Raw genomic sequence first — 13638 nt, forward strand, 5'->3', positions numbered from 1 at the left:
ACACACAAAACCCCACAACTCCCAGCCCTGTACACAGACACACTGGTAGAATCACAGAGGCCTGGACAGGCATGCGGGCACAGGCGTGCACACACACGCGCACACACACTCCTCCGAGCTCAGAGAAGCCCTGTGCCTTGGCAACCACACAGCCCCAGGGAACGGGACCCCTGGGAAGGGGCTCACAGCGCACCCCCGTGCCCACCCCTGCTCTCCCCCGCCTGGCCGGCTGGCGAGCTTTAATACAGATGCCAAACTCATAATTGTAACTGAGGGTGACAGGGTCACCTTGAGCCCCAGATGCTCGTGTGGTGACAGATGGCGTTGGCAAACCTGATTAGCAGCCCCCGTGCCAGCGCCTGTGGCACCTGCATCCCAGCCCCTCCCCTGCTCCCCCACCACTCATTACCCACCCATTACTGGGCCTGGGGGGCAGGGGGTGGGGGCTGGTTGGCGCTGCCCGGGAGGGGGCAGGGACTCTGGGGCCCCCTGGCACCAAGGTTCCCAGCTGGCTCCTCTGGCTGGCAAGGGGTGGGCACAGCTGAAGGGGGAGCAGACACCTCATGCCCGCCAGAGAGAGGGGTGACTGTGGTGCCAGGGCTGAGCTGCTCGCTTGGAGGCTGCTTGGGGTTTGGCACAGGACCCTGAAGAGGGGAGAGACCCCCCCCCGACACAGGCCCCTCATGACTCCCCCTAGGGCTCCTCGAGCAAGGCCTTGGGAGCAGCCTGCCTGGCCTGTTCCCATCCCTCCATGCTGGCCTGCAGGGTCAGAGGTCACGGGCTCTCACGCCCCACTGGCCCATCTGTTTCCTCAGGTCCCCCCGCCTCCTGCTCCCCTCACCTGGGACCTTCCTTCCTGAGGCAGGAAGAGGACTGAGGGGGCCCAGTTGCCCGGCCCCCGCCCTGCGCTCCGGGGGGCATTTGGAGGCAACCCTGACAGCACCACATGTCCCTGCGTCTGTGCCAGACGGCCCCATCTGCTAGGGCTCTGGTTCCAGCCACCCAGAGCCAGGCCTCCCGTGTCCAGCCGCAGACCCCACGCCCCTCGATGCCCACGCCCGCCACAGCCACTCTGCCTGCCCCTCCCAGGGAGCCCCACCGGAGGAACAGACACACACAGCTGGGCTCAGCCAACCTTTATGGTTCCTGTGGAATTCTGTGCCAGGTGTGGCGCTTTGTGGAGACTCCTGTGGGGGTGGGGCAGGGGCCGTCAAGGGAAGGGGCTGCTGAGAGCACATGGGTCCTGCCTTGATATCAGGGACCTGTGCTGTACCCCAGCAGCTGCGTCTGCCTGCCTGCTTTGGGTCACCGCTGGGTCTCCAGGTCTGGGTGGGGCTGTCTGTCCTCCCTGCAACTGGGAGTGTGTCTTTGACTCATTCTGTGAGAGGCAGTGCAACCTAGTGGTTGAGAGTGGATGACAGGCTGCCTGGGTTCAAATCCCAACTCTACCATTTACTGCGGTGTGACCCTGAGTGGGGCCTCGGTTTCCTCATCTGTAAAAATGGGGTGATATTAGCCCCTATCTCATAGGGTTGCAGTGAAACTTCCACGAGTTAGTACGTGTGAAATGCTTAGCACCGACCTCTCAATAACGGTATGCTATACTGACAGTCCTATGAGTCAGAATCGACTCAATGGCAACCGGTTTGGTGTTTCTTTTTTTTTTTCCCCTTCCTTCCTTTCTTTCTTTCTTTCTTTTTTTTTTTTTTTTGTATACTAATGGTAAGGAGCCCTACTGACACAGTGATTAAGCACTTGGATGTTAACCAAAAGGCTGTCAGTTTGAACCCACCAATGGCTCCTTGGGAGAAAGATGTGGCAGTCAGCTTCCGTAAAGATTAAAACCAAACCATACCCATTGCTGTCAAGTCAATTTGATTCCAACTCACAGCTACCCTATAGGACAGAGTAGAACTGCTCCATAGGGTTTCCAAGGAGTGGCTGATGGATTCGAACTGCCAACATTTTGGTTAGCAGCCCAGCTCTTAACCACTGCGCCACCAGGGCTCCTCTGTAAAGATTACAGCCTTGGAAATGCTATGGGGCAGTTTTCTTTTGTCCTATAGGGTCATTATGAGTCGGAATTGACTAAATGGCAGCTGGTTTTCGTTTTATACCATTAGTGTTCTACCCCATGGTTGGGCCTGCGTCCAGGGTCCCCAGGAGCAAGGAAGGGCCTGGACCTGCCTGCTTGCCCCAGCATCCCTGGCCTCTTGACTCAGGGTACACCAGCCAAGTTGGCGACTCTGCCCATCTCCCTCCCAAGCGCCCGTGTCTGTGCGTCCATCCATGGTGCTCAGCTCACAGCTTCGGGCTGCACTGACACCCCTCAACCAGCATGGTGGATGTCTTCACCCGCCGACGGGAGGCTGGGCTGCCCGCCTGACACCACAGGACCACAGGTGTCCAGCGCTTGCGAGTGGGTACACAGCTGCTGCAGAGGACGATCAGGGAGGCATCTGAACTGGGAACGTAGAAGGAGGAGCAGCGGCCAAAGCAGAGGTGGTTGCGGAGGCGGGCGGCTGTGCAGCCGGGATGGGAGAGCACCTGGGGCCAGAGGCAGGGAAACAGATCAGGGTAATGGAGTCTGGGGTCAGGGTGTTGAGATTAATCTCTGTCCACGTCCACCCACCTTGAGAGGCATGGACACTGGCGCCAGTCTACCTGGGTTAAAATCCTGACTCTGCCATTTGCTGGTTGTGTGACTCAACCTCTCTGTGCTTTGGTTTCCTTACCTGCAAAATCGTCGAGGTTCAACCAGGAAAAAAAAGAAACCTCTCTAGGTCTTTCAACAGAGGGAATGTAATACAGGGACTTGGTTATCCAGGGAACAGAGAGACTGAAAAGCCAAGCAGGAGATGACAAGGCAGCCCCCTGGAATTAGAACCAGCAGGAAGCCACTGCCACCCCCCCGGGATGGTGGACAGCAGAAGCCGGTGGTATTACCAGAGCCCAAAAGGACTAATCAGAAAGCCCATTGTCCACTGCTGGCACACAGTCGGTGCTCAATAAATGTTACTTCCTCCTATGATTGCCACTATCTAAGCAGATGTATCAACTTGCACTTGCATCCAGGTCCTGGCCCTTCTCTGCTTACACCTTGCACCCTCCCACTCCCCTCACTAGGCTTCTCATCTTCCTTAGAATAAAATCCAAAGTCCTCCCCAAGGCCCACAAGTCCCGGCACACTCTGCTCCTGCCACCCTCCTGCCTTCATCTCCCCTACTCTCCACTCACTCTGCCCCAGCCACACTGGCCTCTTTCATGTTCTTCTAATACATTCAGTTCCTTCCTGTGGCCAGACCTTTGGCCCCACTGGGCCCTCCACCTGGATTATTCTTCCATCCACCCCTCCCCACACCCTCCAACTCATCCTTCCTCCCTCAGAGGCAGTTCCAAGGGAAATTACGCCCCCCGATGGTGGTCTTTCCCATAGCACCCTACTCTCTTCATGGTGCTCACTGCAATTTATAGTTATGGTCCTCTGGGGTGTTTGCTCTTTTATTGTTTCTCTCTCTCCTAGAACATGAGCTACTTGTAGGCAGGAACTTTCTCTGTCTTCTTTATGGTATAACCACAGTAGGTAGTTAATAAGAGGTGATACTTATTAAACCCTAATGCCATGCTAGGCCCTGTACTAAGCACCTTACTCATATTAACTCTTCATCCTCCCAATGACACTGTGAGGCCAGTACGCTTACTATCCCCATTTACAGATGAGGAGACTGAGGCACAGAGAAGACCCTTACCTAAAGTCACACAGCTGCTAAGGGTGCTGCTAGCCCTTAGGGCGTGTCTGTGTCAATTAGGATAAGGCACCTGTTATGGATTGAATTGTGTCCCCCCAAAACATGTGTTGTAAATCCTAACCCCTATACCCATTGTTGTCGAGTTGATTCCGACTCATAGGGACCCTATAGGACAGAGTAGAACTGTCTCATAGGGTTTCCAAGGAGCACTTGGTGGATTCAAGCTGCCAACCTTTTGGTTAGCAGTCGTAGCTCTTAACCACTACATCACCAGGGTTTCCCCTACCCCCTATAGTGGTTATAATCTCATTTGGGAATGGATTTTCTTTGTTATGTTAATTAGGCAGTATTAGTGTACGGTGTGTCTTAAATCAATCTCTTCTGAGATACAAAAGAGCAGATTAAGCAAGCAAGCAAGCAGAGATGGGAGAAGATAGACGCCACGCCACATGAAAATCCCCGAGGAACAGACGCTCAAAAGAGACAAGGACTTTTCCCAGAGAAAGAAAGCCTCCCCCTAGAGCCGGCGCCCTGAATTCAGACTTCTAGCCTTCTAAACCGTGAAAAAATAAATGTCTGTTGGCTAAAGCCACCCACTCATGGTATTTCTGTTATAGCAACACTAGAAAACTAAGCACCCCTCTGGGATGGCTGCAGCTCTGGGTGAGGGTGCACAGCTGGATCCCGGGCCTGGGGTCCCTTCTGCTGGGTGCATCATGTGCAGCTGCATGGAGAGCTCTGTGGCTAGTAAGTGGCAACGGCAGGATGCGGGAGAAGGCAGCCTGGTTCTAGGGCCACGCAATCGCCACTGCATCTCACGGCCTCTCTGCAAAGGCTTGCTGGACAAGTAATGAGCCCCGGGAGCTGACCCCCTGCCAGGCATAGGCCCAAGCACCATGCATGAATCCTCAACTGCTATTAACTCCACTTCCCTGAGGTGGGAACTGAGGCTCAGAGAAGAGAAGCCACTTGTCCTGCGTCACACAGAAATCAGAAGTTAAGGCAGGATTTGAACCCAGATGCACTTAACCGGTGCACCATATAAATTCCCACAAGCCTCCCCGCTCATGGAGCAGCCACTGAACACAGCTGTGAGAGTGCCCATGCCCATCTCATTATGGCTGCCAAAAACCCCTTAGGAGGCAGGCACTGCTATTATTCATTCAACCAACACTTACTGAGCATCTGTTATATACCTGGCTCTGCTCTAGGACCTGGGGACGGGGTCACAGCAGTGAACAAGACAGATAAAAATCCCTGCCCTAGTGGAGTGAATGGACATTTTAGCAGGAGAGATAAAGGGAAAAGGCAATTATAAAGTAAGTTTCATAATAAATGTATTACAAAATGTTAGGTGATGCTGTGTGCTACAGACAGAAACAAAGCAGGAGAAGGGGAGCATGGTGGGACGTACTACATTTTTAAACAGACGATGTTTGAGAAAAACCTGAAGGAGGTGAGGGAAGGCGCTATAAGAATGTCTAGAGAAGAGGGCTCAAGGCAATCAGAACAGTCAGCGCAAAGGCCCTGAGGTAGATATAACCTTGGTGTGCCTCAGGAACAGGGAGGAGGCTAGTGTGGCTGGAGTGCAGTGAATGAGGGGAGAGGAGGTCAGAGGTGATGAGGGCAGAGAGTGCAGGGCCTCATGTGCCAGGCTTTGTGTGCCGTGGGAAGGACTTGGGCTTTTGCTCTGAGTGACGTGGGAGTAATGGAGGGTTCTGAGCAGAGGAGGTACCTGACCTGACTCAGGTGCTCACAGGCGCCCTCTGGCTGATGAATGGAAAATACCCTGGGGGCTTCCCAAGAGCAGAAACCCTGAGATCAGGTGGAGGTGACTGCATGGCCCAGGCGGGAGAGGACTATGCCCCATTTTACAAAGCAGGAAACTGAGGCTCAGAAGCATCTAGGTGGAAGAAGCAGGACTTGAATCTAGGCCTGTCCAGGGCTGGAGCCCGTGCTCTTTGCCAGCAATGAAACCCAGCCCCTTCCTCCTCTACACGCTCACCTGAGTGAAGGGCATGGCTTTGCATGTCTCCCGGGCCACTTCCTGCGGGTCCAGTGGCAGAAACCCAGTGGTGGTAGTGGCCACCTCCTGTCCCTTCTGCATGGTCTCCAGCCACCTGGTTTTCTGCAGACCCAAGAAGGCCTTCCAGCTGCTGAGGGCAGAGACTGTCACCTGGGGGCCCGGGACCACTCGGCTCAGATCCTGGGTCCTGTTGGCAGCAGCCCAGGGCTGAGGTGGGGGACCCTGGGGTACAAGTGCCAGGCCTGAGCCTGTGGGTAGCCAGGCCCCACTAAGCAGGCTCAGGAGAGTGGTCAGCCAGCTGAGGAGCATCTGCTTGTCCATCTGTCTGTCCGTCAGCCTGGGACTGGGCTCAGGGTCCTGGGCAGTGGATCCTGCTGTCTTGTGAATGGAGTCTGGGCTCTCCAGACCCTCTTTATATCACTTGCCCCCCACCAGGGCAGTATGAGAGGCGCCTCTGTAAACCCACCACGGGGGAGGAATGTAAACCTGGCCCTCCTTGGTTCCCGCCCCGCCCCCCATCCTGGGAAACGGGGGCTGAGGGCTGGGCCTGAGGGTGTGTGGTCTGTAGGGACCAGGAAAGGCAGGTGTAGGGACAGGACGCTGAGGGGCACAATGCCTGAGGCCTTTGAGGGGCTGCTTTCCTTGTCCCAGGCCCCTGTTCATTCATTTAGCAAAATCCGAGGCTTTTTGGGTTAGAGTCCCAGCATCGCAATTTCCTGGCTGTGCAACCTTGGGAAAGTCCCTTAACCACTCTGGACCTCAGCTTCTTCTGTAAAATAGGGATAAGAACAGAACTTACCTCACAGGGTTGTTCTGAGAACTCAATGAGACAATTTATATAAGGAGCTTAAAACAGGGGCTGATACATAGTAAGCACCGTGGGTCAGCTATGATTAACATTATTGCCGTTTTTATTTTTCCTTTAGCACCGGTTATAGGCCAGGCATAATTCTGAGCCCTGGGGACAAAGGGAGCAAGACAGAAAACCAGTCCTCACTGTCACAGATTTTACATTGTGGTGGGGAAAACAGATAATAAAAATTAAGATGAGTTCACAGTCTTGAGTGTTAAGAAGATATTGAAATGGGGTGTGCCTCAGGAGGGTAAGTGGGAGTCTTCTATCCCCAGGGTGGTCGGGGAAGGTCTCTCCTATGCGGTGATATTTTTGCAAAGACCTGAGATGAGGCTGGAGGCTGTGGGAACCCCAAAGGCAGAGGCCTAGTGGGGGTTGGAGGTTAAAGAGGGTAGGAACTGAGTCCCAGGGTTTGGGGCCTTGGAGGCGCCTGGGGGGTCCGCACCAGGACCTGGCACTTCGGTGTCCCCCATCTCGCACCCAGGTGAGATGCTGCGAGGCCGCGGGGAGGTGAGAAGCAGCTTGTTCGGCAGTTCCCGCGCCCCAGACCCCAAGCCGGAGAGCGACGAGGCGCGCTCGCCCTCTGGCGGCGGTTCTCTTCACTGCGCGGCGGCCCTGCCCAGGACCCTTGCCTTCCAGACGCCCTACCTGGCGGTGCATGGACGCCTCCCACTCAGCCTTGCCACGTGCGAGGCCCAGATCGTCCCCCAAGCTGCCCTCCCGCGTCCTCCCCGACCCAGCTAAGGGTAGATCCGTCCTGCTGGGTGCTCAGGCCCCGAACCTTGAAGCATCCTTGATGGTCTTTCTCTGACCCTCATCACATCTGTATGACAGCAAGTCCGAGCCGCTTCAGAATCTACCTAGAATCCTCTCACTCCGTCTTCGCCCCTACCTGGTCCTGGCCCCACCACCCCTCACCCGGACCAGCGAAGCCACCTCCTCCCTGGTCTCCTAGCTCCGCCCTCATCCCCCCTCTCTGTTCTCTCCACAGCGCCCGGAGGGTGCCCATGAGCACCTGAGTCAGGGCAGGTTCCTCCACTGCTCAGAACCCTCCAGGGCTCCCAACTCGCTCGGGAACAAAGGCCCAAGTCCTCCCCGCGGCCCCCACGGCCCCGCACGATCTGCCCGCCCCTTCCTGCCCTTCTGGCTCGCTTGACCCCAACCACATGGGCTTCCTTGCTCTTCTGCAAACTCACCAAGCACAATAATACTGTGCAGCTGTACAAAAGGCTGCGGAAGCTCTTTAAGTTCCAAGCTCTTTAAGATATCCAATACAAATTATTAAGCTGAAAAAAAGATCCGAACAAGGTGTCTACTATGTTGACCTTTTTGGGGAAGGGGGAATAGGGACATAAAGCTACATTTACTTATATTTGCATGTTGAAAAGACCAGGACGGTTTTCCTGTTGAGGAGCTGCATGGAAATGGGTAGATGAGGATGGTGGGAGCTTCACTTTATAGTTTAAAATTTGTTTTACTCTATGTGCATGTATTGTCTGTTCAAAAAGAAAATTAAGAAAAGGGAAAGTCTCTCCCACTCTTAAGGCAGGGGCCCCCTTTTCCCTCCTAGAAAAGACCACTGTGACCTTCTTAGAAATACTTAAATATTTATGTCCTTTGCGTTCTTGTTTTTAAACACAGTTGAAAGCAGTCTATACTCCTGCTCTGCCTCTTGATTTTTCAATGAACAATTTCCCACGTTCAAGTAAGTATGGATAAAAATATAACAAACAGCCCTGTACTCATTATACAGGGTAAGAAATAAAAGATTACAGATACAAGGGAAACTAGCTCTATATCTTTCCCTGATCCCTGAATCTGTGAATTATAATCCCCAAACACACAACTGTTTTTTGTTTTAAATTTAATATACATGGTGTCACAGTGTGCGCATCCTTTTAACATTTACCTTTCCTTCACATCGTGTTCCTTCATTTTCACCACTGAAGAGTATTCCACTACACATATATATACCTGTTATAGATTGAACTATGTCCCCCAAAAACGTGTGTTATAAATCCTAGCCCCTATACTTGTGGTTATAATCCCATTTGGGAACGGGTTTACTTTGCTATGCTAATGAGGAAGTATTAGTGTAGGGTGTGTCTTAAATCAATCTCTTTTGAGATGTGTTATGGATTGGATTGTGTCCCCCAAAAATGTGTGTCAACTTGGCTAGGCCATGATTCCCAGTATTGTGTGATTGTCTACCATTTTGTCATCTGATACGATTTTCCGATGTGTTGTAAATCCTGCTTCTATGATGTTAATGAGGCAGGATTGGAGGCAATTATGTTAATGAGGCAGGACTCCATCTACAAAGATTAGGTTGTGCCTTGAGTTAATCTCTTGTGAGATACAAAGAGAGAATTGAGGAGCAGAGAGACAGGGGCAACTCCTACCACCAAGAAAGCAGCGCTGGGAGCAGAGCGCATCCTTTGGACCTGGGGTTCCTGCACTGAGAAGCTCCTAGGCCATGGGAAGATTGATGACAAGGACTTCCACCCAGAATCAACAGAGAGAGAAAGCCTTCCCCTAGAGCTGGGACCCTGAAATCGGACTTCTAGCCTCCTAAACTGTGAGAGAATAAATTTCTCTTTGTTAAAAACATCTACTTGTGGTAGTTCTGTTATAGCAGCACTAGATAACTAAGACAAGGTATATAAAAGAGATTAAACAAGTGAGCAAGCAGAGATGGAGGAAGATAGACGCCGTGCAACATGAAGATCACCAAGCAGCCAAGGAATAGAAGCTGAAGAGACAAGACTTTCCCCCAAAGCTGACAGAGAAAGCCTTCCCCTGGAGCTGGTGCCCTGATTTCAGACTTCTAGCCTCCAAAACTGTGAGAAAATTCTGTACGTTAAAGCCACCCACTTGTAGTATTTCTGTTATAGCAGCACTAGATAACTAAGACAACACCCCGACTGTGTATCTCCGTTTTCAATCACTTCATATGCATATTGCCAGATGGAAACCCCAGGTTTTGCTCTGCGGGACTCGGGACTCGTCTCAGACAATAAATGAGAGACTGAGATGGGAGATCAGAAAGGAGCTTTTATTTCATTGTGCACGGAAAGAAACAGTTGGGGCTGCTGCTGCCAGGACTGCTCAGTGAGGGCAAGAGGATAGGTTTACAAGCAGGAAGTTCACATAAGTTACATTCAGCAACATTCTTAATCATACTACACAGACACAACAGGGTTTACATATAGCTTCATGCATCACATGTTCAGAAAATGATGGTTAAACTCCACCCAGAGGCAGGAAAGTTACCATGTATGAGGTACTTAACGAAGTAAAATGTTATCCAGAATGTTAACATGGTACCTAAACTGATTTCCACCAATTGCCTCTAGTTCTGGGCAGCAGTTAAGGAAAGAGGAACCAGGATGTTAATGTAAAGCTATGGGGCATGTCAAACACGGGAACCAGGACGTTCATGTAAAGCTACCGGGCATGCCAAGCAAGCTGCTTGAGGCAGTGGAATTTTCCGCAGCCTGGAGACCTCTGTCTTATGCATGGGAAAGCTGGACAATGAATAAGAAAGACCGAAGAAGAATCAATGCCTTTGAATCATGGTGTTGGCAAATAATATTGAATATACCATGGACTGCCAGAAGAAGGAACAAATCTGTCTTGGGAGAAGTACAGCCAGAGTGCTCCTTAGAAGCAAGTACGGCAAGACTTCGTCTCACATACTTTGGACAGGTTATCAGGAAAACCCGTCGCTAGAGAAGGACGTCATGCTTGGTAGAAGAGTAGAGGGTCAACGAAAAAGAAGACCCTCAATGAGGTGGATTGACACAGTGGCTGCGACAATGGCCTCAAGCATAACAATGATTGTGAGGATGGCGCAGGACTGGGCAGTGTTTCGTTCTGTTGTACATAGTGTCGCTGTGAGTCAGAACTGACTCGACAGCACCGAACAACAATAACAACAACGTATCTCCATTATCCAGTTTGTAACTATTACAAAAAATCCCGCAAAGAACATTCTGGAACATGACTTTTGCACCTTGTTTTTTACATTTACTCTACCTGGAAGTCTGCTCTGTATTATGGATTGAATTGTGTCCCCTCAAAAGATATGTTGAAGTCCTAGTACCCTAGTACCTTTAAATGTGACTTTGTTTGGAAACTGGGTCTTTGAAGATGTTATCAGTTAAATTACTATGAGGTTATACTAGAGTAGGATAGGTCCAGATCCAATCTGAGTGTTGTCCTTATAGAAGAGACACAGAGGGAAGATGGCCCCGTGAAGACAGAAGCAGAGATAGGAGTGATGCATCTACAAGCCAAGGAATGCTAAAGATCACCAGTCATCACGAAAAACTAGAAGACATTCTGGGGACCATGGTTTCAGGGGACATCTAGGCCAATTGGCATAACAAAGTTTATTAAGAAAATGTTCTGCATCCCACTTTGGTGAGTGGCATCTGGGGTCTTAAAAGCTGGCAAGTGGCCATCTAAGATACATCAATTGGTCCCAACCCACCTGGAGCAAAGGAGAATGAAGAACACCAAGGACACAAGGAAAGTATTAGCCCGAGAGACAAAAATGGCCACATAAAGCAGAGACTTCATCGGCCTGAGGCCAGAAGAACTAGATGGTGCCGGGCTACCACCAATGACTGCCGGGAACACAACAGAGAGTCCCTGACGGAGCAGGAGAAAAGTGGGGTGCAGAACTCAAATTCTAGTAAAAAGACCAGACTTAATGGTTTGACTGAGACTGGCAGAACCCCCGAAGACATGGCCCCCAGACTCTCTGTTAGCCCAAAACTAAAACCATTCCCAAGGCCAACTCTTCAGACAGATTAGACTGGACTATGGGACATAAAATGGTACTCGTGAAGAGTGTGCTTCTTAGCTCAAGTAGATACATGAGACTAAATGGGCAGCTTGTGTCTGGAGGTGAGATGAGAAGGCAGAGAAGGTCAGGAGCTGGTTGAATGGACACAGGAAATCAGGTGGAAAGGAATGTGTTGTCACAGTATAGGGAGAGCAACTAAGGTCACATAACAATGCATGTACAGATTTTTGTATTAGAGACTAACTTGAATTGTAAATTTTCACTTAAAGCACAACAATTAAAAAAAAATCAGAAAAAAGAAAAAAAAAAAAAAAACTAGTAGAGGCACGAAACAGATTCTCCCTTGGAACCCTCAGAAGGAATTCAACACTGCAGACACCCTAATTCCTAGCTTCCAGAACTGTGAGACAATAAGTTTCTGTTCTTATAAGCCACTCAGTTTGTTTCAGCAGCCCTAGGAAACTCCATATCCTGCTCCATGTCAGTTGGTCACATTCCTGATTGCACATTAGATCAAAACCAAACTAAACACATTGCCATGAGTAGGTTCCAACTCATAGTGACCCTATAGGACAGAGTAGTACTGCCCCATAGGGTTTTCAAGGCTGTAATCTTTGTGGAAGCAGACTGCCAGATTTTTCTTCTGTGGAGCGGCTGGTGGGTTCAAATTGCTGACCTCTCGGTTAGCAGCCAAGGGCTTAAATGCGCAACCAGGGCTCCTTCTGCACATTAGAGTGACCTCTAATTGTGGAATCCGTACCCAGAGCCCACTGTAAGTCAACTGGATCAGAATCTCTGAGGACATGAGACCCAGACAATGGTGTTTTTAAAAAGCGCCCCAGGGTTGCAAACCACTGGACTATACATATACAGAGCAGTGAATCTCAGCCTTGAGCTAGCATCAGTGTCATCTGAAAGGCTGGTTAATACACAGATCACTGGGCTGAGGAGGTCTGAGCAGGCACCTGGGAATTTGCATTTCTAACAGTTCCCATGCTGATGCTGCTGGCCTGGGATCACATTGCGAGAACTATGATGTAGAGAACTCCTTTGTTCTTTTTTAACAGCTGCATAGTATTCCATCCTATAGCCACTCAGTAATTTATTTAACAAGTCTTCTATTGGTAGGTATTTGGTTTATTTCCAATTCTTTGTGGAACTACAAAAAAAATAATATATGTTCCAATCAATGGAATATTATTGAGTCATAAAAAGGAATGAAGTTCTGATGCATGCTACGATGTGGGTTAACCTCGGAAATGTTATCCTAAGGGCCAGGGGCCAGACAAAAGGCCACATATTTTATGATCCCATTTATATGAAATGTCCAAAACAGGCAAATCCATAGAGACAGAAAGAGGAGGAAGGGGAGTGGAGAGTGACTGCTTAATGGGTCTGAATTTTCCCTTTGTTGCTGTGTGCCCTGGAGTCGATTTCTACTCACAGCAACCCTATCGGACAGAATAGAACTGCTCCATAGGGTTTCCTAGGCTATAATTTTTAGGGTAGCAGATTGCCAGGTCTCTTCTCCTGCGGAGCTGCTGGGTGAGTTCAAACTGCAGACCTTTTGGTTAGCAGCTGAGAGCTTAACCATTGCGCCACCAGGAGTTTCCCTTTAGGGAGATGAAATGTTTTAGAAGTAGATAGAAGTGATGATTGCACAACATTGTGAATGTCCTAAACGCCACTGAACGGTTCGCTTTAAAATGATTGTTACGTTATATGAATTTTACCTCCATTTAAAAAAGAAAAGTTGCCATGAAAATCTTGTGTTTCTTTGTCCACGTGTCAAAAGAAAGCCTCTAGACTTCACCTCCAGGCCCAGCCTCAGACAGTGCAGCCTGACCTCATTGATTTATTTAGCAAGTATTTATTTCCTGAACACTCACTGAACGCCAGGCCTTGTACTTACGATTATACCCACTTCATAGAGCAACAAGTAAAGACTTTTACAGGTGGCATCACATCTGTCCATCACCTTTATTGTCTTTCTTAATGTGAAGTGGTCTGCTCGATGTCTGTCTCCCCCTAAATCATGACCATTTTGGGGGCACTACTGCATCCCTAAAGATTGGCACTTAGTAGGTGCTCACTAAGTATTTGTTGAATGAATGAATCTGTGAATGAATTCCAGAGCACACCCATAGCTAACTTCAAGGCCTGTGTTCCACTGCCTTTCCCTGATCATCTCAGTAAA

General features: G+C 50.1%; 1 protein-coding gene across 1 annotated transcript; it reads right to left on the bottom strand.

Moving 5' to 3' along the window:
* Nucleotides 1–416: 416 nt before the first annotated feature.
* DAND5 (DAN domain BMP antagonist family member 5) lies at nucleotides 417–6084 on the bottom strand. Its single transcript, XM_004389776.1, has 4 exons — nucleotides 5755–6084; nucleotides 2306–2547; nucleotides 1136–1187; nucleotides 417–644 (listed from the first exon to the last, which is right to left on the bottom strand). Exons 1-4 carry the CDS (start codon nucleotides 6082–6084, stop codon nucleotides 417–419), a joined length of 852 nt encoding a protein of 283 aa, XP_004389833.1.
* Between the last annotated feature and the right edge of the window lie 7554 nt (nucleotides 6085–13638).

Source organism: Trichechus manatus, unplaced genomic scaffold, assembly GCF_000243295.1.
Source record: "Trichechus manatus latirostris isolate Lorelei unplaced genomic scaffold, TriManLat1.0 scaffold00258, whole genome shotgun sequence".
NCBI lineage: Eukaryota > Metazoa > Chordata > Mammalia > Sirenia > Trichechidae > Trichechus > Trichechus manatus.

Coding starts and splice junctions, on each gene's coding strand:
- DAND5 (XM_004389776.1), bottom strand. CDS start 6,084: ATGCTCCTCAGCTGGCTGACCACTCTCCTGAGCCTGCTTAGTGGGGCC. Junction 1,188..2,305: donor TGTCAGTGCAGCCCGAAGCT/GTGAGCTGAGCA, acceptor CCACCCCCACAG/GAGTCTCCACAAAGCGCCAC. Junction 645..1,135: donor ATTCCACAGGAACCATAAAG/GTTGGCTGAGCC, acceptor TCCCCTCTTCAG/GGTCCTGTGCCAAACCCCAA.